Below are 25,157 nucleotides of genomic sequence, written 5' to 3' on the forward strand. Positions count from 1 at the left end.
CACCAGGCTCCCCCGTCCCTGGGATTCTCCAGGCAAAAACGCTGAAATGGGTCGCCATTTCCTTCTCCAGTGCATGAAAGTGAATACCCCCTTGTCTCCATACATACATAACCTCCCCCATTATAAACATCCCCCTGCAGAGTGGTGCATTCGTTATAATTCATAAAGCTGTCCTGATACATCATCACCCAGTTTTCACAGCTTCCGTGAGGGTTCATTTGTGCTGTTGTATATTCTGTGTACTGGATGAGTGTATAATTATGTGCATCCACAATTATATTTTCATACAGAGTAGTTTCACTGTCCTGAGAGTCCCCTCTTCCTCTCTCACTACTAGTCCCTGGTAACCACTGATATCTGGATTGCCTCCATAGTTTTGGCTTTTCAGAATGTTGGGATCGTACAGTATATAGTATTTTCACATTAACTTCTGTCACTCAGTGGTGCGCATTTAAGTTTTGTTTTGTTTTACATGCTAGTCCGTTTCTTTTTAGTGAAGAACACTGCTCTATTGTCTGCATGCACCACAGTTCATCCTTTACCAACCGAAGGACATCTGGATTGCTTCTAAGTTTAGACAATTATAAATAAATCTCCTTTAAATATTACTGTTCATGTTTTTATGTGGACATAAGTTTTCAAATCTTTTGGGTAAATACCTAGTAGTGCAATTTGTAGCTCATATAGTCAAGTATTTTTTTTTAGACATTTTCAAACCATCTTTTCAAGGTGGCTGTACCATTTTACAGTGAATGAAAATGAATTCCCCTCAGCAGTATAGTATATGAAACTTTCTGTTGACCCACATCTGAATCAGTGTTTGGTGTTGTCAATGATCAGGAGTTTAGCCATTCTACTAGGGGTACACTGATGTTTCATTGTTGGTTTTAATGTTCATTTCTCTGATCACATAGACGTGGACCATCTTTTCATATGCTTCTTTGCTATTTGTGAATCTTCTTTGAATAGGTGTCTGTCAGAGTTTTTTGCCCATTTTTTAACTGACTTGTTTGTTTTCCTTGTGTGTGTGTGCTTAGTCGCTAAGTTGTATCTGACTCTTCGCGACCCCCATGGACTGTAGCCCACCAGGCTCCTTTGTTCATGGGATTTTCCAGGCAAGAATACTGAAGTGGGTTGCCAGTTCTTCCTCCAGGGATCTTCCAGACCCAGGGATCAAAACTGCATCTCCTGTGTCTCCTGCTTTGCAGGCAGATTCTTTACCCATTGAGCCACCTTCTTATTGTGTTGTAAAAGTCCTTTTTAAAATTTTTTAGAATCAAGTCCTTTTTCCCTACATATGCAAAGATTTTTTTCCCCAGCCTGTGTGTTGCTTATCTTTTCATATTCTTACCAGTGGTTTTTTTTTTTTTAAACAGAGCAGAAGTCTTTCCGTTCAGTTCAGTTCAGTCACTCGGTCATGTCCGACTCTTTGCGACCCATGGACTGCAAGCATGGCAGGCCCCCTGTCCATCACCAACTCCCAGAGTTTACTCAAACTCATGTCCATTGAGTTGGTGATGTCATCCAACCATCTCATCCTCTGTCGTCCCCTTCTTCTCCAGCCTTCAATCTTTCCCAGCATCAGGGTCTTTTCAAATGAGTCCGCTCTTCACATCAAGTGGCCAAAGTGTTGGGAGTTTCAGCTTCAGTATCAGTTCTTCCAATGAACACTCAGGACTGATCTCCTTTAGGATGAACTGGTTGGATCTCCTTACAGTCCAAGGGACTTGCAAGAGTTTTCTCCAATACCACAGAAGTCTTTTATTCTAATTAAATGCCATTTATCAAATTATTTTTTAATGCTGAAGAATTTTTTATTTTCAGTTCAGAGTTTTCATTTGTATTTTGAAGGGAGGAAGAGTGGAGTTGTTCTAAATCTCTTGTGGTTCACCCTGAGGCAAGACTTAACAGTGAATATTGAAAGCAGTTATCAGAGGTCCATACCATTTCTGTCCTTTATTGTGCCCATCTTTGCATGAAACATTCCCTTGGTATCTTTAATTTTCTTGAAGACATCTCTAGTCTTTCCCATTCTATTGTTTTCCTCTATTTCTTTGCATTGATTACTGAAGAAGGCTTTCTTATCTCTCCTTGCTATTCTTTGGAGCTCTGCATTCAAATGGGTACATCTTTCCTTTTCTCCTTTGCCTTCAGCTTCTCTTCTTTTCTCAGCTATTTGTAAGGCCTCCTCAGACAACCATTTTGCCTTTTTGCATTTCTTTTTCTTGGGGATGGTCTTGATCACTACTTCCTGTACAATGTCATAAACCTTCGTCCATAGCTTTTCAAGAACAACAGATGGGTTCCAAATCAGGAAAGGAGTATGTCAAGGCTGTATATTGTCACCCTGCTTATTTAACTTATATGCAGAGAACATCAGGAGAAATCCTGGGCTGGATGAAGTACAAGCTGGAATCAAGGTTGCCGGCAGAAATATCAATAACCTCATATATGCAGATGATACCACCTTTATGGCAGAAATTGAAGACTAAAGAGCCTTTGATGAAAGTGAAAGAGGAGAATGAAAAAGTTGGCTTAAAACTCAACATTCAGGAAACTAAGATCATGGCATCTGGTCCCATCACTTCATGGCAAATACATGGGGAAACAGTGGAAACAGTGACTGACTTTATTTTGGGGGGCTCCAACATCACTGCAGATGGTGACTACAGCCATGAAATTAAAAGACACTTGCTCCTTGGAAGAAATGTTATGACCAACCTAGACAGCATATTAAAAAGCAGAGACATTACTTTGCCAACACAGTTCCATCTAGTCAAGGCTATGGTTTTACCAGTAGTCATGTATGGATGGGAGAGCTGGACTATAAAAAAAGCTGAGCACCAAAAAATTGATGCTTTTGAACTGTGGTGTTGGAGAAGACTCTTTCGAGTCTCTTGGACTGCAAGGAGATCCAACCAGTCCATCCTAAAGGAAATTAGTCCTGAATATTCATTGGAAAGACTCATGCTGAAGCTGAAACTCCAATACTTTGGCCACCTGATGCAAAGAACTAACTCATTTGGAAAAGATCCTGATACTGGGAAAGATAAAAGGCAGGAGGAGAAAGGGACGACAGAGGATGAGATGGTTGGATGGCATCACCAGCACTATGGACATGAGTTTGAGTAAGCTCCAGGAGTTGGCATCCTGCAGTCCATGGGGTTGCAAAGAGTCGGACACGACTGAACGACTGAACTGAACTGAATCTGAGGAGCATGGCTTACAAGTTACTCTGCTACTCTAAAGCAGTGCAACTTGGTAGACTGATGCTTTTACATAACTTGCTATTAACTTAGACAAAACGAATAGTTGGATCTATATCTGAAACAGAAAAAGGGTGGATGAATGGTTAATGAAAGGAAATCTTTGAAAGTCTGAACTTGCCTATATTTACTGAGAAATATATCCAAGTAAGAAATAATAGATAGGACTAAATCTGGTGGATCCAGTGTAGAAGGAAAAAATTAACTGTTTATTGCCATTTTATTGCAAGAAACACTAAACAAAAAAAAAAATTTTTTTTTCCATCTGAAAGAAATGCTTTCTGATGATAATAGGTATAAATATTTTCCCTGATTTGAAAATAGTTTCTGTTTGGTTTTCAGAAGACTCTATGTTTTAGCTCACTTTAATTCCACCTTTCTTGCCTCCAATTTGCTGAGCTTTCTGTGTTCATGGAAACATAACTTTTTATCATGTTGGAAAATACTCCAAAGTAATTCCCTCAAAATTTGCTTTTCTCCCATTTTTGTTTTTAATTTTAATTTTTCTTCCAGTTTTATTGAGATATAATTGACATAGAGCACTGTATAAGTGATAGAGCATAATGATTTGACTTACAGAAAAAGTAATTTTATCACAGTAAGTCTAGTAAACATCATCTCATATAAATAAAAAATTAAAGAAGTTGAAAAAATGCCTTGTGATGAGAACTCTTAGAATATTCTCTCCTAACAAATTTCCTATATAATACATAGTAGTGTTAATTATGGGGTTCCCTGGTGGCTCAGCAGTAAAGAATCTTCCTACAAATGTAGGAGATGTGGGTTTAATCCCTGGGTTGGGAAGATCCCCTGGAGAAGGAAATAACTAACCTGCTCCAGTATTCTTGCCTGGAAAATTCCATGGATGGAGAAGGCTGGTGGGCTACAGTTCTTGGGGTCTCAGAGAGTCAGATATGACTGAGCACACATGAGCACAAGTGTTAATTATATTTATTTTATTGTACATTATATTGCTAGTTCTAATTATCTTATAGTGAGGATTTTGTAATTCTGACTGCCTTTATCCAATTCTCCCAGTTCCCACTGCCCCCTTACCTAATGATAACAAACCTGATTTCTTCTTCTATGAGTCTGATTGTTTTTGAAGTATAATTGACCTATAACACTGTTAACTTTTGCTACACAACACAGCAATTTGATATTTCTGTACATCTCCAAATGATCACCATAAGTCTAGCTAGTATTTATCTCTATTCAAAGATATTATATAATTATTGTCTGTATTTCCCAGACTGTATATTTCATACTGTGACTCACTTATTTTGCAACTGGAAGTTTGTGTGTCTTTATCTCCCTCCCTCTCCTGTTTCTTTCCTCCTCCCTACCTCTCTTCCCTCTGGCCATGACATATTTGTTCTCTGTATCTATGTCCCTGTTTCTGTTTTGTTGTGTTAGTTCATTTATTTTGTTATTTAGTGAACACATACAATATTTGTCTTTCTCTTTACGACTTATTTCACTTAGCATAATAGCTCTAGGTTCACCCATGTTGTTGAAAATGGCAAGATTTATGGCTGAGTAGAATTCTATCATGTATATACACTGCATACTCCATCCATCCATCTATTGTTGGGCACTTAAGTTACTTGGATATCTTGGCTATTATAAATAATACTGCAATGAACATAGGGGTACATATATCTTTTCTAACTCGTGTTTCTGTTTTCTTTGGATAAATACCTAGAGTTGGAATTGCTGGATTGTATGGTAATTCTGTTTTCAATTTTTTGAGAAGTTCCCCCATTGTTTTCCACAGCAGATATACCAGTTTACATTCCTACCAACAGTGAACAAGTATTCCCTTTTATCCACATCCTCACCAACACTTGTTATTTCTTGTATTTTTGATAATAGTCGTTTAATGGGTGTGAAGCAATATCTCATCATGGTTTTGATTTGCATTTCTCTGTCAAGTGATGTTAAGCACCTTTTCAAGTGCCTGTTGACCATCTGTATGTCTTTTATGGAAAAAAAAGTCTATTCAGACTCTGCCCATTTTTTAATGAGGTTGTAGTTTTTTTTTTTTTTAAGGTTGAGATGTATGAGTTTTTTGTATATTTTGAATATTAATTCATTATTAGATAGATCATTTGAAAATATTTTGTCTGTTCAGTATGTGGCCTTTTCATTTTGTTGGTAGTTTCTTTTGTTGTGCAAATGATTTTTCATTTGATGTATTCCCATTTGCTTATTTTTGCTTTTTCTTCCTTTGCCTGAAGCAACATTCAAAAAATCAGTAAGATCAACATCAGAGTACTGGATATATTTTCTTCTAGTTCTTTCTTTGTTTTACTGAAGTATAGTAGGTTTATAATATTAATTAGTTTCAGATGTATAGCATAATGATTCAGTATTTTCACAGATTATATTTCATTAAAAATCATTATGATAATGACTGCTATAGCAGAATACTCTGCTGTACAATATATCCCTGTTGCTTATCTATTTTGTATATAGTAATTTGTCATCTCTTAATCCCTTATTCATAATTTCCCCACCTCTCTTTCCTTTCCACTTGGTAACCACTAGTTTGTTTTCTATATCCGTGAGTTTTTGTTCTGCATATACATTTGTTTGTATTATTTTTTATATTCCACATGTAGTTGATAACATACAATATGTGTCTTTTTCTGTCTAACCTATTTCACTAAGTGTAATAGTCTCTAGTTCTATCCATAATGCTGAAAATGACAGAATTTTATTCTTTTTTATGACTGAGTAATATTCCATTACATGTACTTACCATATCTTTGTATTCATTTGTTTGGATACTTGGGTTGCTTTTCTATTTTGGCTATTGTAAATAGTGCTGCTATGAATATTGGGGCGAATGTTTCTTTTCAAATTAGTATTTTCATTTTTTCCAGATACACACCCAGGAGGAGAATTGCTGGATCACATGGTAGTTCTATTTTCAGTTTTTTGAGGGAACTCCATACTGTTCTCCATAGTGGCTGCAGCAATTTACATTCTCACCAACAATGTAGGAGGGTTCCTTTTCCCCATACTCTCTCCATCATTTATTATTTGTATATTTTTGATGAAGACCATTCTGATTGGTATGAGGTAATACCTCAGTGGTTTTGATTTGCATTTCTCTAATAATTAGCAGTGTTGAGCATCCTTACACTTGCCTCTTGGTCATTCATACATCTTTAGAAAATGTCTATTCAGTTTCCATGGGACAGAGTCGGACACGACTGAAGCGACTTAGTAGTAGTAGCTGTGGAACCAGGGATCCCAAGTCTAGTGTCACCCTGCTGCTGGGTGGAGCCAGTTACTGACATAGCTGGCTGTAGGGTCACATGTGTTAGAGAGCTTCCATTGGCCTGGTGGTGTGTAAGACTGTGGCCCAGGGGATCCTGGGCGTGATGCCTTCACACTGGTGGATGAGGTGGTTCCCAGGGCTAGTGGCAGCTTTCTGGGATGTGGGATCAGGTCCTGGGTCCTCTGGCAGGTAAGGCTAGGTTTCAGGGTGGCTGTGTGTTCAGAGGGTCTTGAGGCAATCAGCTTGATCATGAGTGGCCCAGTGTTGCTTCCTGGCTTGCTGCTTGGCCCTGAGCATCTAAGGACTGGTGCTACTGGTAGGCAGTGGAGCCAGTTCCCTGAACTAAAAGCTAGAGGGATGATTCCAAAATGGTGCTTGCCAGCACCAGCATCCTCATATAAGAATGAGCTCCCCACAATGGCAGTTTATAGTGTCTATGTCCCCAAAGTCAGTTCTATTTGCCTCGTACCTCTCCAGAAGGCTTCACAAGATTGGAGGTGTGTCTCACCCAGGTTCCATTTAAATGATTGCTTTTGCTCTGAGCCATAGAGCTTTGGTGAGATTTCACGTTTGCTTTTTAAGAATGGAGTCTTTTTTTTTTTTTTTAATCCCACAGCCCTATTGCTCTCCCCAAATTCAGCACTGCTGGCCTTCAAAGCCAAATGTTCTGGAACTCTTCTTCCTAGTACAGGAATCCCAGGCTGAGGAGCAGCTTGAGGTCTGGCTTAGACCCCTTGCTTTTCAAGGAGAAACTCTGAAATTGTAATTATCCTCCTATTTGTGGGTCATCCACCTGAGAATCTAAGTCTTGACTATATCATGTCGCTACCCCTTCTGCCTGTCTCACTGTGGTTCCTCCTTTACATCTTTACTTATAGAAGATCTCTGTTAGTCTTCTGATCTTTTATATTAATAGTTGTTCTATAAATACTTAATAATTTTTTGTTACTGTGGAAGGAGGTGAGCTCAAGGTCTTCTTTCTCCACCATTTTTGCCATTCCTGTCCCATTTTATTTGGCAATTTTCTTCAGGATGGTTATCTTCTAAAAATCATACTCCTATAGGTCTTTCATATGCTACTCCATTTTCTCTCTTTTTTTTTCTTTTAATGTTTTTATTTGAGTTTTTCCTGTTGATCTTCATTTGAATTCATTGATCTTACACTAGACTAGATCAAGTCTGCTATTAAATCCACATGCTGTTTTCTTAATTTCACATATTATTATTTGTTCCTTAAGATGGAATATCTGCAGTCCCTCCCATCAGGAAGCTTGCACAAGCCTCTTAGATGTAGCCTCATTCACCAGAGGGCAGACAGAAGGAATATCTGATTACTTTTGTAGATTCTAATTTTTCATTGAAATATTGGTTTTTGTATTTTGTGTATCTTTTCCCCCATTTTCTTTGATCTAAGTTATTTTGAAATCTTGAGGTTTCAGTTTCTGTGGTATATCTGAGACCTCTTCTATTGGCTCTTTTATCCCTTGGTTATTGATCAAGTCTTCCTGCTTTTTAATATTTGGAATAACAAATCATAAAGACTATAGATTATTTTATCATATATTGAGATTAATGAAGCGAAGCTTAGTTTTTTCTCCCTAATGACAATTAAACTTGTTGAAGTTCACCTTGCTCCTTTTAGGGCTTGTTCCTTTTAGATTTAAGACAAATTTCAGTTATGTTTTTTCATGTTAGGACTTAGGCAATGCCCATGAAAACCTCCACAGATATCTTTAGAATATTTTTCTACATATACTTTCTCTCTATAATCTCATCCCCTAAAATCCTAGCTTTCTTATTTGCCCATCACTCCAATCTCTGTTGGAGATTTCAGCTACACAGTCCTTGGGAGAAAGCCTGTGTGAATGTGAAGCTTACTTGCACTCCCTTTAAAAAAACTTGTCCTACATCGTTTAGTCATGTCCAAATCTTTGTGACCCCATGGACTACATATTCCATGGAATTCTCTTGGCCAGAATATGGGAGTAGGTAGCCATTCTCTTCTCCACGGGATCTACCCAACTCAGTGATCGAACCCAGGTCTCCTGCATTGCAGGTGGATTCTTTACCAGCTGAGCCACAGGGAAGCCCAAGAATACTGGAGTGGGTAGCCTATCCCTTCTCCAGCAGATCTTCCTGACCCAGGAATCGAACTGGGGTCTCCTGCATTGCAGGTGGATTCTTTACCAGCTGAGCAACCAGGGAATCCCCAACTTAAAAAGCACACTCATTCAATTCACTTCTCACTGCATTAACAATTTTATATTTCTCAACAAAGTGTTTTGGGGAAAAATATTTTGGAAAATTGATGTTTTGCACTTAACAAGTATTTTTAAAACTCATTAATAACTAAATCAGGAAGGAAATAGTAGATTACATTAGTTTGAGGAGGGTTTGGCAAGGGCACATGTAGACAGTTATACACCCAACAACCATATGAGATAACAGTTTTCTTTATATTTGATGCCTGTTTGAGTGGGTAAGGTACAAGGACAATATAATGCTGAGTTTTATCTTCAAAGATATAATTGATCTGAAAGATCAAATCCAGGACTTCCTTGGTTGTCCAGTCGAGGCAAGCCTCCACACTGCAGGGGGCAGGGGTTGGATCCCTGTTAGGAGGAACTAGGATCCTGCATGTCATGTGCCACAACCAAAAAGCAAAAGAAATATCAAGTCATAAGCCTGAGAAGTAAATATTAAGCAAGTTGATTTGTGGCTGTTAAAAAAAAGTAGGGTAAAATAAGGGTAGTTATTATGCGCTAAACTGTGTCCCCCCCATAATGTAAATGTTGAGGTTTTAACTGTCAGAATGTGTCCATAACTAAGCTTGCATATTTAAAATGTAATTAAGCTAAACTGAGATCATTAGGTTGGGCACTAATATGATCCAACTGGTGTCCTTTAGAGGAGATGATTAGGCTGCAGACATACATGAAAGGAAAACTGAGTAAAGTCATAGAGAAAAGATTGCCATTACAAGCCGAAGGAGAGGCTTCAGAAGAAACTAAACCTGTTGAGTCCTTGTTCTTGGACATCTAATGACTGGGGCAATAAGAAAATATATTTTTGTTGTTGAGTCCATGTAGTTTGTTGTGCTTTGTTATGGCACTCCTAGAAAACTAACACTTTAGCTCAGAGGTATAAGAAATAATCACATAAATGTCAAGTAACAGTGTGCCAAACAATATGTATGGAGTCAGTTATCAAAGGTATTATTAAAGAAGTAATTGAAGAAAAAAGAACAAATAGTACATTGTTTTTAAGTTTGGGAAAAATTTCTTTCTTACTTGAAGGTCCTAAAAATGAAGTCTTCAAGAAAACAATATCTTTCTTTGAATACTAACACAGAAATATCTTAGGTATTTCCAGTAGAACTCTCACTTTAAGAAGTCACAGTAATCATATCAGAATTTCTTATTAAGTTGCCCTTATTAAGCCTGTACTTCTTTGAAGTCCTCTAAAAGGAGCATATAATCAAAATTTACCTTAAAAATTAAAACTATGGGGAAATAGAAACCATTTTGTAGACAAAAAGTTCATGTGGATGTGTGTGTGTGTATTCTTCAATCAGCAAACCAAGATGAAGATGAGCAAATTGAATTTAAAAGAGCAAAAATAAATCTCCTCTGTGTTAAATCTTTCCCAACTTTGTGACATAAATATGACACTGAGATATTGCTATACAATTTGACCTGAAATGCAAAAAGTCATCAGGACCACATACCTACTTCTCAGGCACCACTAGACAGGCAGGAGTTTGTCATATGAAAAGTTCCTCAAATTTATCTAAGCTTATATTGTATAAAGAATAGCTTATGCTATCTCTACACAGACAGAAAATATTTACATAGACAGAAAATATTTTTACTTTTAAAAAAGCACTGGTCACTTGGAATAAATTGAGTAAAGACCTCCAGAAACTCTGTTCCAGAAAATCAAAAAGCACACTGACAGAATCTGTCAAAATCATATTTTTCAAAACCTAGAAGTTAAAGACTTGCAAAAATGTCAGTGTTCATCCAGGAAAAACTGCTGACCTTGTTAAGAACAGCAAGGTCTGCAGGGTTTTAACTTATTCTGTAGCCATCATCATCACTCCAGCTCCACGGTACCCTGGAAAACAAACAGCCCTATAGCTATGGTGAGACCCAGCATCCTTACAGCCTCTGGAAGGTGTAGCCAAGAGCAAAGGAACAAACTAAATTATGATATGTGGAAAAGAATTTACCATTAGTGTATAAAACTTGAGATTAGGATTAGAACCTAAGCACACCAGATTCTGAACTCTTAAACTTTAATACAAATTGTGGAATCATGACTGAATTTTATAACCAGTGTTGGAAAATGCAAATAATATTTTTATTTATAACTGCAATATAAAATATATATGTAAATATATATGTGCATATATACTGCATATATATATTTTATTTAAATGTATATGTATACACACTTCTGTCACCAAAGGCAGCTAGAGGAAAGTAAGAAATAAAGAGAAGCATTAAGCATACACAAGTTAATCCTTAAAAATATATATATGATAGAATAGTATCTACTATTATAAACCAGGCACTCTCTTGACAACAAGCAAGAGTAATGCATGAGAAAGAAGCTTATAATCAGCTCCTTGTAGCTGGCTTTTGGGCACTGGAATTACCCTGCAAAATAGAAATCAGAAGACTTGCTGATTCACTCTGATGTGCAGTAGATAAGCATTTAGTCTGGACCACTGCATTTTGGGAAGAGGCCTGGCTTGTGATATTTACTTATGTTTTATCAGCATATTAAATGTGTTGAAATCCCTGGGATTCATGAAGTCCTACAGAAAGTGAACAGAAAATAGATGACTTCTACGATCTGATCATTGGACTTAGCAAATAGATAATTGGTATCATTGAAATGAAGTTTCATATTCTGACCAGATGTTTTCAAGACAAAATAGGAGCAGAAATTTTCCAGATAGAAATTGCTGGAGAAAAATTCATGAGTAGGCAAGAGTGGTAGAGTTTATAGCGTAAGTTTTAGACTGGTCTTCTCTGGGGAAAAAAACTCTTAGCTCCAAATTCAGATAAATGCACAAATCCAGTAACCCATTCAGTATGTTAGTGCTGTCTGTCACCTTATTGCTTTCATAATTACTTTCACAGTTTCTTTCTCACTAGCTGAGACTATGGGTGGAAGGAATTATGGGAGATTTAGAGAAAGAAAATTCAAAAAACCATCTGGAAGAAGACTAAGGAAACAGAATGGTTTCTGGGAGCATCAAGGACCAATTGATGTGAATACCCATGAATTTAAGGGGTCTGAGTCATCATGTTTGTGTGTTGTCTGTGGATCTGTGTGTGCAGGCAAACCCATCCATCATCTAAATTTAATGTTCATGACACTAAACAGAGAGGAGACAATGATATCTCTAAATGTAGGACATGTATTTAGGGAAAAAGTGTTATCAAATACTTAAGAGACAAATACTTAAGGAATAGCCTAAAGCGGGGAAGTGAAGTGAAAGTGAAAGTCGCTCAGTCGTGTCTGACTCTTTGTGACCCCATGGACCATACAGCCCATGGAATTCCCCAGGCCAGAACTGGAGTGAGTGGCCTTCCCCTTTTCCAGGGGATCTTCCCAACCCAGGGATCGAACCCAGGTTTCCCACAGTGCAGGTGGATTTTTTTTTTTTTTTTTTACCAGCTGAACCACCAGGGAAGCCCAAGAATACTGGAGTGGGTTGCCCATCCCTTCTCCAGGGGATCTTCCTGACCCAGGAATCAAACCAGGAGGATTCTTTGCCAGCTGAACTTTCAGGGAAGCCCTGGGGAAATAGAGTTGCATCTCAAAGAGTTTCCAAGTAATTGCTAATATTTGCAGTGGAAAATTTTGATAATTATTGCACATTAGCACTTCCCAGCAGACAAAGATTGTTCACTCCCTGAGAAAGATCCACTCCTTTGAGGGGCTGCAGTAACAAGCTCCTTGGGGATTGCACTTATTACTTCTTGAATCTTTCCAACTGTAGCATACGGATGCAGGAACAAGTGCATAACATCGAGATCAAGTGCATAGTACATATCCTTGGGGATTTTACTTATGGGGCAAGCACTGAAGTGTGACTTATCTGTAGAAGTTTCATACCAAGACTCTCCTGAGTACAGACCTGTTTGCCTTTCTTCTTGAGTTCTTACCTCTCTGCATAAACAAGTTCACAAACGTGCTCATGCACACCCACACTCCCACAGATGGCGCAGCAGGAGACCCAAGAGAGGAGGGGCAGGCTTTGCACTCCTCTGTAGGAAAGACATAGAACAGTGAGAATATGCTTGGCCATTTGTTCCCTGGGCTCTCCAGGAATGTCGCTGGGGAATGGGCTGGCTTTAGGCGATCAGACTCTAAAGCCATCACACCTAGAGGCTCCTGAGCACCCTGAATCCTGTCCTTCCATCAGGACAGAAAAGGTGTCTGGGACTCAACCATCCACTGCACTCACTCCTGGGAGCAGGTGACTCAGCTCCAGCCATTCCCATCTCTGTGAGTTTTCCTCTACATTCAAGTCCAAGTTGAGGAAAAGATCAGAAATAGTAGCAGCTCCCAGTTATATAAATCCTTATTTACACATTGATTAATGGTTTCAGAAGAGCAGGGGAGAAGGCTGGCAGAATCATCAGGTTTAGGAAAAAGAAAAAAGCTACCCTTCTGAAGACCCCTTTCTTGCTCTGTGCTGGGGTCTCAGAGTCACATCTGATACCCACGCTGTCTAAACATAGGTTTCTTACTCCTCCTAGTCAGAGCCTCTCCCTGGTGCCCCACTTTATTGGAAGGGGCTGGTAAACTCAGTGTCCCGAAGTCGCGGTGTCAAACTGAAAGGGGCATAAGAACATCAAGAGCTGATGTCTCTCCTTACAAACGATGAATCCAGAAGTCTTGTGTAACTTGTCCTTCATTGTCTTTCATTTCTCCCTCTGCTGAGGACTATCTGCTCCTACTGAATCCTGGAAAGGTCCTGCCAGGAAGTGAGAACAATGGGGCTCCTTTCTTTGCTGCCCAGTAGGAAGGTGTTTAATAAAGAGCAGGGAGAAATCCTCTAGCTACCTGATAAAGAGCCCATTAGTGTTTCTTTTGCAGCAGGGAAGCTGGTAAAGGTTCTATCTAGTTTAACCTGCTTTGCTGTCTAGAATTATTCTCTAGTGATGGGTATCCTCATTTGAGGGAAATCCCGGGTCATCTTCTAGAGTGTGATAACCTGAGTACCACTGTCACTTACCAGCTTTAGAGGGAAGTTCTAGCTGGTGAAAATATGGTGAAATGTCCTTACTACAATAACAGTTTCGCTATTTACATGCCTGTGCACCTGGCAAGTTTTCAGTGAATATTTTTGTCTTACCCCTTCACATTTAAGTCAATTTTTTAAAATGGAATAAATAAAAATCTATCATTTCTAAATTTTGCCATTGAAAAAGAAAATTAAGATAATCCGTAGTATTTCTATTGTTGTAATGACGCATAGGATTTTTAATACTTTCCTCTAAACTACAAAAACTTGGTTATTTTCATAAATGTTTCAGCATTCTAATTTTTAATATTCAAATTACTATTTATGAAGCTAACAGTTTTCATGTTCATATAATCTGACTTCTGTTTTATGAAAGATGAGAGTTGATGATCTGTTAACAGGAACTTACTGGAAAGGCATTCTAGGAAGCCCTGACCTGAGCTTATAAACCATCAGGGTCCACTGAGGTATGAGGAGTAGCAGCAAAAGATTGCATTTTAGCAACAGGTCAGAGAAAGCAGTGATCACTCTGTAGACACGAAGCAGGATAGGAGATGTCCTAGGACTAATAAAGCCTTCTGATAATCATCCTGCAGGATACTGTTTATTAATGCATTTCATTATTTTTTAACTAGAAAAAAGATCTTTAAGTACGTTAAAATTAAGCAGAAATTTAAATATATTAAGTGAATGTCCTTTAAGGTATAGTCTTATTTTATATACAATGTGACAAATGTATTCTTTTAACTTGTAGTGGAAACATGCCTGAAATATAGATTACATTTTCTAGATACTCAGGCTTTTACAGCTGGACTTAGAAGCTAATATCAGATAAACAGGAGCTCCATGGAAGGATGAGGAAGAAAGGCATTAGAGAGCATGAGTCTGGGAGCCAGAGAATCAGGCAGTGTTATTAGGATACTGATGGTGAAAGGCAAAAAGCTGCTGGAGATTTGATTTATGTGTAAATTTTCAATTTGTGTAGAAGATTAATTCTACATTAAACTGCATTACTAGGTCCCTCAGCAGACAGGTCAGGTCAGGAAGGCAGATCAGAACTAACGGGTAAACCAGGAGCCACCATGGAGGCTTTGAATGCCGTGCTGACATTAGTAACATTTGATGTTTCTGTTAGCATTCATTGTAACATTAGTACCTAAAACTAATATTTTAGAGACATGCACCAAAATAGAATAAGAGCCTTAGAATCATTTTACTAGCTGTCTCACTCCACCTGCTTTAGAACCTGATGCTATCCTGTACTGTTGCTAAAGAGAAACACCTCTGGTCTACTCTCCCTGGCGCGAAACACAAATGTGTGTCGCTCGAAGAAGTTAATAATTCAATTCCTCCAATATGCTGTATTTACTCGTTTGATTTTCTATTTATGGCTCTTTTGAAATCAGTGTCTGATGATCTATTTGTTTGACTACAATGACAGTGACTAAAAATTAGACTTTTCTTCAGTTTCAAGCTTGGAATGGTGATTCTTTTCCTTGGTAAGTACTGCTGAAAGTGGACTCTATACTCTGTATACAATTGTATTCCATCCTAAACGAGCCTTCCTATTTTTGAAAATCTCCTGAACACATTTCATGTGATTAACAGACAAGAGACTTTAATTCATTTACATAAATTTGTCACATCATTCTTAACACATACTGAGGCACTTGACTATTTTTCTCATATTATTTATGGTGAGTAATAGAGCTAATATTGGATAGTACTGCTTAGATTCTATTATATCTAAAGAGAACTGTTTTATAAAATGTCCTCAGGTACAAGATACATAATATAGAGGAGGCTAGTAGTAAAGGCAGTTTTTGACATTAGAAATTAAGCTTTCTTTCTTACCTAGCTGTGGATTAATATCTATACTACTATAATTACAACATCATTAGAAGGTATTTATTGAATTTTTTCATAATCAATTATTCTTTTCAATTTAACACCAGAAAACCACACTCATCCCTCTGCCCAATTATGTCCAATTCGATTTTGTATTTCATAGGTGATATACAGACAAAGGACTTTGAAGCACACTGGCCTGATTTCCAAATGCCAGCAGCTGCATTTCCTTGCCTGCAGGTTCCCCAGAAACCAGAGCCACTTTACTATCCCATCACACAGTGAAAAGGAGCCCTAATTCTTCGTCCACCCACCTCAGGGCTCTCACCCAATAATAGATACTGGTTGGTATATAGATACTCTAGGTCCCTTCTACTCCAAGTGGATTCACACTGAGATGCATAGCCTACATGGCCTCTAAGATTTTTCCATTAGGATCTAATTTCACTTACTCCTGTTTTGTCCTACTGCAGCATCCAAACTTAAGCAGCTGCCTTGATGTGGTCATGTCACTTTTCCATTCCTTTGTTAATTGATGTTCATAGGTTCGAAATCATAAAACTTACTATGGAATTCATTGTTGATCACACTATTTTGAAATGTGACTTTGACTCTCATTTTTTTTCCCTAAAAAATGACTTTATAAAGAGATACCAGCCAGATTATTCTCATCAAGTGAGGTTCCCCAAACTTAATTTTTCTTGGAATAATTAAATTAAATCATACATTTCTATAACTAATTATAAGAACCCCTGCAACATATATCTCTTTGCTCACATGAATTATAAGCTCAAGCAAAGAGACAACTCTATGTTTCAACCTTTTAAAATAAGCTAAGATAGATATTTTACTTAGAAGGTAGAAAAAAAATAGTATATATAATCTTATAAATCTATGTGAAAGTGAAAGTCACTCAGTAGTGCCCGACTCTTTGTGACCCCACGGACTATACAGTCCTTGGAATTCTCCAGGCCAGAATACTGGAGTGGGTAGCCTTTCTCTTCTCCAGGGGATCTTCCCAACCCAGGGGTCAAACCCAGGTCTCCTGCATTGCAGGTGGATTCTTTACCAGCTGAGCAACAAGGAAATTAATTTTTATTTTGATATCTCTGGTGACAGAAAATTTACTACCTCTTTACGTTTTAATGGGCTTGTGGGTCGTTTAGGTTATTTTTCATGTGAAGTAAGTTCAAGTAAATATTTGCACAATTGCCATTTGATTAACTATTTTTCATTAGTGATTTGCAGAAATTGTTTTATATTCCAGATATGAGCCCTGAATTTATTGAACCTGTTATGAATAATTCATACTTTCTTGATGACGCCTCTAGATAAATAGCAGTTAATTTCTTAGTTTTATCACTCTTTCATGTTGTTTAATATTCCACTTAATTCGAGGTCATAACTATGCCACAGAGCTTATTTCTATCTTATATATTTAGATCATTACCTACCTGTATTTCTATTTTGGTTTGATTTTACTTCTCCATGGAAATAGACAACTGATCCAGCATTATTATTGAAAACACCTGTGCCTTTGTCTTGGTTCAGATGTGCTTGTGGGGTGATGGTAATGTGCATTTTTGAACTTCTGGTTTAATCATGCTATTTCATGAGTCTACTTAATTATCTTTGCCTCAGCAGAACATTGCCTGACTGTAACTTTATAGGTCTCAATATTCATAGAGTAAATCATTTTACTTCATTCTTCTTTATCATTTCCTTCTCTTTTCTTGATCTTTCATATTTTCTCATGAAACTTATAAGAAAGATTATCAATTTCTGCACATTAAAAACCTCCCTTAAATTCTGATTTGGATTTCATTGAACCTACAGATCAATATGAAGAGATGTGAAATCTTTACAAAATGTTCATTTATTCCATAAAATATTATGCATGTTCCAGAGTTTGGATATTTTATTATTATAATAGGTCATCTACAGATATTTTAATGTTTTCAGCATTCATTAGTGTGTTATTTATTTTCTGAATTATTTTATTGACATATAGTTTGTTTACAATTATATTAGGTTCAGGTATGCAACCTGGTGATTCAATATTTTGTATTCATAGATTATCCTTCATTTAAAGTTATAAGATATTGCTTGCTTCTTGGTTTTCTCTAGAGGTTAGAGGTTGTAAGGTTGAGCATTCTGATTAATACGTATAACTGGAACTACTAAAAATTAATAAGGAAAGCATCATCATCTGCAAGGGGAAAAAAAAGTAAAAGGATTGTAATTTTTTTGTTAAGGGAATAGAAAGTACTTTTGTCCTAAGAGAGGTGTAAAAAAAATAGAGAAAATGGGAAATCTTGGGACAAAAATCTGAAGGTAGAAATAGGAAGTTATAGGTTTGTTGAAAAGAATCTCTAAGAAGAGTTTTGTATGTGATTAGACCTGGCGAACATTGTAATAAATTAATTGAGTGAATGTTTTAATATTAAAAGTAAGCTGGTACAAAACTAAAATTTGGTTTTCTCTCTGTTAAGTGAACACATTTTTCATGGAATATTAATCTGCTTTTGAAAATAGATTTTAAAGTTTCTCTACCTTTTAAGTGTCCTGTTATAACTTTCTGTAGTTTACTTTTGAAACCTTTTATTGTCATTTTGGTTAAATGATTAATTGAATATGCCGTGATCCTATTTGACCAAGTGTTTTAAAACCTTTTGTTATCTTTGACAAACCTCCCCAAATCAAATTCTAAATGAAGTCCTTTTGATCTCTAGCTAACTTTGGGGTGTTTCAGAGGGCCCCTGAAACATCTCAAAGAAATATATTAAATTAATGAGGCTTATTTTATATGTTAAATAATGTGGAACACATTGTCAAATAAGTAATGATAAACTTTCCTAGGTTATATTGTATGGACAAATATTACTAATATAAACATTCTAGAAGCAAAATGAAATTCCTAAAATTAAGCTATGTCCTGGTATGTTGTCAGTCATAATTCTGGTTATTATCTTAAAATTTTGTATGTCACAGAAAAATAAAATTTTCCCCTTCAAAAAAAAAAGTTATAACATATTGACTATATTCTTGTGCTCTACAGTGTATCTTCTTTATCCTATGTATTATAGTTTTGACCTCTAATTTCCTATGCCTATATTGCCCCCCATCCATCTTTTATTTAGAATAATCTTAATAAAGTTTGCATATGTCTGCTGCTGCTGCTGCTGCTGCTAAGTCTCTTCAGTCGTGTCCAACCCTGTGCGACCCCATAGATGGCAGCCCACCAGGCTCCCCGGTCCCTGGGATTCTCCAGGCAAGAACACTGGAATGGGTTGCCATTTCCTTCTCCAATGCATGAAAGTAAAAAGTGAAAGTGAAGTCGCTCAGTCCTGTCCGACTCTTCGTGACCCAATGGACTGCAGCCTATCAGGGTCCTCCCTACATGGGGTTCTCCAGGCAAGAGTACTGGAGTGTGTTGCCATTGCCTTCTCCTTTGTATATGGCTAGAAAGTACTTACTGGTTACACCTTAAATTTTTAAACTGAAATTTCAGTCTTCGTGTCTATAAGCCATCTATTTCAAATTTCAACCCTTTAACTCCCCACTTCAAAAATGTGGGGAATAGTTTTCTTATTATTCCTTCTCATAATTCTTCTCCTGTATTAGTTGATTTTGTAAACTCATTTTTACATTGTCAAGCTTGCATTATAGTTATTTCTTACTCAGTCTTCCCTAAGCTATCATTTAGTCTGGATAATCTTTAGAATTAGAAATTACTGTATTTGATAGAAATATTTGTTTTAACACAAAATATGTTAGAATGAGTACCAGTTCCACTGATTAGTGTTGAGGAACTAGCATAAATCTCTCTAGCTCAGTTACAGGATGGCCTGGATAGAAAATTGTACATGCTGACCAATGAAACCTTCATATTTTGAGGTGCTGTTATTAGCTCTATTAGGAAGGAGAAATTCTATTTTTGGTATCAAAATTTTCTTCCATTTCAGTGCTGTTTAAGAAATTTAATCTACCTTCACTATTATTTTTTTTAACTTTTAGTTGAATTGAAAATGATGGTATTAGAGATGAAGATATAATAAATATAATAGTTTATTCAAACAAAAAAAAATCACCCTAAATAGTTAAGATGGTACCACATTCATTTTTCACCATTTATTGTGACTCAGTGGTAAAGTCTGCCTTGCCAATGCAGAAAACTCAGGAAAGGTGGGTTTGATCCCTGGGTTGGGAAGATTCCCTGGAGGGGGCAATGGCAACCCACTCTTACCTGGAAAATCCCATGGATAGAGGAACCCAGTGGGCTGTGGTTCAGAGGGTCGAAAAATGTCAGACATGACTGAATGACTGAGCACACATAGCAAAATTTCACAATATTGGCAACATTATTTATTTAAACCCTTCCAAATGAAATCACATCATAGATACAGGGATCTAGGACTGTCCTTCAAATTTGTTCAAGCCATTGTTCCTAAAGGGCAGTAGCCTCTGAATTGTTGCCTTTCTTTCATTGATATTTTGCAAAGTTGAAAATGCTACCAAATATTTCTTCAGAATTCCTTCTTAGTTTATTTACTTTCTGGTAAGTTTAACTTTTCCATAGGAAATTTCCCTGAAACTTTCAACTTTCAGGTAAGCATCGCTTCAAAGCAGGTATAAGATATTCGTTTATTTAGGTTTTGCCATTTTCTCAACATATATTTTATGGTCCCTGTCCTTATGCATATTCAAGAACACCCAGATGAAACACTTTGCTTAAATTACATGGATTATTCATAGTATTTTTTGTAAGAGAGCAATTTTCAAGTTATTACATTTTCTAATTGTGAACTTTTTTCTGGTAACGTTGAACTCATGTCCAGATCAACATACAGAAAGTAGTGATAGAAGATGCCCACATAGAGACTACAGAGATGAGTATAGGATAATTGTTAAGCCAGAAGAAAGAAAGAACTTAAAAATTATGGACTAATAACCTTATAATAAAGATAATTTGGAAACACCACCTCAGCCAATTAATCCACATTAGTATTACCTATATTGAGATTAATTAGCACCATCTGTGTGTGTATTCACTAAAGGTATTAAGATTAGGGACATTTCTTTTCTAACAAAAATTTGAACTTAAATTACAGGCAATCAATGGAAAAATCATAATTGAGAGACATACAAACCAAGAGCTCATACTCCAAAAATATCACTGGCAAGGCCAGAAAGAGTAACTATTTCAGATTAGAGGAGATACAATATTTTATGTGATACTGGATTTGAATCTTAGACCAGAGATGCTGAAATCTGTACCTAGAATAGGGAATCATTGGTGTCATATCTCCTGACTTTGGTAAAGATAATGAAAATAAATTAGTGAATATCCTTGTTCTGAGATAATAAACAGCTTAGGGATGTGTTGACATTATGGTTTCACTTATGTGGTCCACAGAAAATCAACAAAATACATACAGAGTAAAAGCAATGATAAAAAACATTTAAAAATGATAAAATGTATATATTAGGTTTGTTTATATGTTCTCATATTTTCTGAAATTTTGAATTACTTCACAATAAAAAAAAAAGAAAAGAAGCACTGAAATTAAAAGAAAAAAAATTCAGAGATATAGTGTCAAGCACACAGGCATCCTCCAAATTCTCTTCCTGTAAGTAACTCTGATTTTCCTTGCTGTCCAGCCCTGACCTTCCCATCACGCTTCAGTCCCTTAGAGACTGCCTTTGGGAATGGAGGGCAACCAGTCATGGGTCGCAGAATTCATCCTGCTGGGCTTCCAGCTCAGTGAAGACATGGAATTGCTCCTCTTTGTTATCTTCATCCTGTTATATACCTTCAACCTGCTGGCAAATGGCATGATCTTGGGACTCATCTCGCTTGACCCCAGACTGCACACCCCCATGTACTTCTTTCTCTCTCATCTGGCCATCACTGACGTAGCCTATGCTTCTAGCCATTTGCCCAATATGCTGGCAAACCTAGTGAAACACAAGAAAACCATCTCCTATTTCTCATGCACCATGCAGATGGTTTCCTATTTGGCCTTTGCTTCTGTGGAGTGCCTGACTTTGGTGGTGATGTCCTATGACAGGTTTGTGGCGATCTGCCACCCACTGCAGTACACGGTCATCATGAACTGGAGGGTGTGCACATTCCTGGCCATCGCTTGCTGGATATGTGGATTTTTCCTAGCCATAGTCCAAGTAAGTCTGTTTCTACGGCTGCCCTTCTGTGGGCCCCAGAAGGTAAACCACTTCTTCTGTGAAATCCGATCTGTCCTCAAAGTGACCTGTGGAGAAACCTGGATCAATGACGTTTTCCTCCTTGCAGATGGTGTGTTTATCTTAATTGCTCCCATTTCCCTGGTGCTGGTCTCCTACTTGCGAATCCTCTGGGCCATCCTGAAGATCCAGTCAAAGGAGGGCCGCAAGAAAGCCTTCTCCACCTGCTCCTCCCACCTCTGTGTGGTTGGGTTCTACTTTGGCATAGTCCTGATGGTGTACATGATCCCTGACGACGATAATCGAGAGGAGCCGCAGAAAACCCTTTTCCTGTTTTACACCTTCTTCAACCCATTACTGAACCCCCTCGTCTACAGTCTAAGGAATGCTCAAGTGAAGGCTGCCTTCCACAGAGTACTGCAGAAAAGGATGACAGTGTGATGCAGGGCAGATTTATGGTTTAGAAAATTTCCCAACAAAATGCATGACTTAAGGATGAGAATTCTCAATAACATCAGCAAGATGCCAGAATAGGAACCCCAAGCCCCGCTTCCTCCATGGAGATGACAACATAGATCAAATTGCCGTCGTGGGGCACTAGAAAACACAGAGTTTGCAGCACCCCAGACTAGGACAAAGCCAACAAGATATACAGTGAAGCTTTTAGGCGAATGTATGGCATTTGACTCACCAGACCTCCTTCTCCCTGTTCCAGTGATAGGATCTGGAAAAAATTCCCAACTCCCAGCTCTCCTGCAAGAGAGAGAGAAAAAGGCCCATGCCTATCCTTTCTAGCTTTTCAGGTGGGGCAGGAAGCCTGTAGGCTTGTTTTCTGTCATGCCTGACTTAGAACACTCGTGGGAAAGGCAATTTGGACTCCTTGTTGGGACCACAAAGAAACATAGCAAGCGCCAACTTTTTACACTTACACAGAGATTTTTAAATATTCACAATTAAGGTAGATGTGTAGTGTTATCTCATTGTTGTAATGGGAGATTCCCTGATGACATATGATATTGAATGTGTTTGCACCTGCTTCCTTACCATCTGTATATCTTTTCTGGCAAGATATCTCTTTGTATCTTTTGCCCATTATTATGTACTGTAATAAACTTTACTTTTTAGAGCAGTTTTAGAGTCACAGAAGAGTTGTGGAAGATACAGATATACCCAATTTACCCCCTGCCTCTGCATACACAAAACGTCCCCCGTATCACTCTCTCCACAGAATGGTACCTTTATTATCATTCATCAACTTGCATTGACACAATATTATCACCCAAAGTCCATCACTTACATAAGATTTCAATCGTGGTGTTGTATATTCTCTGTGTTTGCACAAGTGTATAATTATGTGTATCCAATATGTGAACTGTGAACTTCCAGATGTTCAAGCTGGTTTTAGAAAAGACAGAGGAACCAGAGATCAAATTGCCAAAATCCACTGGATCATCGAAAAAGCAAGAGAATTCCAGAAAAACATCTATTTCTGCTTTATTGACTATGCCAAAGCCTTTGACTGTGTGGATCACAATCAACTGTGGAAAATTCTGAAAGAGATGGGAATACCAGACCACCTGACCTGCCTCTTGAGAAACCTATATGCAGGTCAGGAAGCAACAGTTAGAACTGGACATGGAACAACAGACTGGTTCCAAATAGGAAAAGGAGGACGTCAAGGCTGTATATTGTCACCATGCTTATATAACTTATATGCAGAGTACATCATGAGAAACGCGGGGCTGGAAGAATCACAGGCTGGAATCACGATTGCCAGGAGAAATATCAATAACCTCAGATACACAGATGACACCACCGTTATGGCAGAAAGTGAAGAGGAACTAAAGAGCCTCTTGATGAAAGTGAAAGAGGAGAGTGAAAAAGTTGGCTTAAAGCTCAACATTCAGAAAACTGAGATCATGGCATTTGGTCCTATCACTTCATGGGAAATAGATGGGGAAACAGTGTCAGACTTTATTTTTCTAGGCTACAAAATCATTGCAGATGGTGATTGCAGCCATGAAATTAAAAGACACTTACTCCTTGGAAGGAAAGTTATGACCAACCTAGATAGTATATTAAAAGCAGAGACGTTGCTTTGCCAACAAAGGTCCGTCTAGTCAAGGCTATGGTTTTTCCAGTGGTCACGTATGGATGTGAGAGTTGGACTGTGAAGAAAGCTGAGCACTGAAGAATTGGTGCTTTTGAACTGTGGTGTTGGAGAAGACTCTTGAGAGTCCCTTGGACTGCAAGGAGATCCATCCAGTCCATTCTGAAGGAGATTAGCCCTGGGATTTCTTTGGAAGGAATGATGCTAAAGCTCAAACTCCAGTACTTTGGCCACCTCATGTGAAGAGTTGACTTATTGGAAAAGAACCTGATGCTGGGAGGGATTGGGGGCAGGAGGAGAAGGGGACGACAGAGGATGAGATGCCTGGATGGCATCATCGTTTCAATGGACATGAGTTTGAGTGAACTCTGGGAGTTGGTGATGAGCAGGGAGGCTGGGCGTGCTGCAGTTCATGGGGTCGCAGAGTCAGGCACGACTGAGTAACTGAACTGCACTGAACTGAACTATTATATTATCATATAGAGTAGTTTTACCCTTCTAAAAATCACCTCTTTCTTCCTCCCTCCTTGTTAATCCCTGCCAACCTCTCATCTCTTAGTTGCTTCCATAGTTTTGGCTTTTCAGAATGTCATATGGTTGGAAATATAACGTATGTAATTTTTCTCACATTGGTTCCCTTCACTCAGTTGTATGGATTTAAGTTTCCTCTGTCTTTTTTTTTTTTCTTGATCATTCATTTTAGCACAAAGTATAATTCTGTTGTCTGGATGTGCCACAGTTTATCTATTTACCGACTGAAAGACATCTTGATTGCTTCCATATTTAGGGAATTATGAATTTAACTGTTTTAAACATCTCCGTGCAGGTTTTTGTGTGGACATAACTTTTCACATCCTTTGGGTAAATACCAAGCAGTGTGTTTAAGAAATTGTCAAACTGCCTTTCAAAGTGATTGTACCATTTTGCAATGAATGAAAATGAATTCTCCTCAGCAGTATATGAAAGTTCCTCTTGATTCACGTCCTAGTCAGTTTTTGGTGTTATTTCTATTCTGGACTTTAGCCATTCTACTGAGCATAGTGATATTTCACTGTTTTGTTTAATTTGCATTTCCCCAATGACAGATACATGTTTTTCATATGCTTATTTTCAACCTGTATCTTTTTTGCATAGGTGCCTATTATGGTTTTCACCTGTTTTTAAATTAGGTTGCTT

The 25,157-nt window shown here is 37.7% G+C and overlaps 1 protein-coding gene across 1 annotated transcript; it reads left to right on the forward strand.

Annotated features, from left to right (window-relative positions):
* The first annotated feature begins 21,379 nt into the window (after positions 1-21,379).
* LOC120877726 (olfactory receptor 2A2-like) lies at positions 21,380-22,312 on the forward strand. Its single transcript, XM_040260084.1, has one exon. The coding sequence runs from the start codon at positions 21,380-21,382 to the stop codon at positions 22,310-22,312; it is 933 nt and encodes a 310-aa protein (XP_040116018.1).
* Positions 22,313-25,157: the final 2,845 nt, after the last annotated feature.

Source organism: Oryx dammah, unplaced genomic scaffold (assembly GCF_014754425.2).
Source record: "Oryx dammah isolate SB20612 unplaced genomic scaffold, SCBI_Odam_1.1 HiC_scaffold_18, whole genome shotgun sequence".
In the NCBI taxonomy this organism is placed as follows: Eukaryota; Metazoa; Chordata; class Mammalia; order Artiodactyla; family Bovidae; genus Oryx; species Oryx dammah.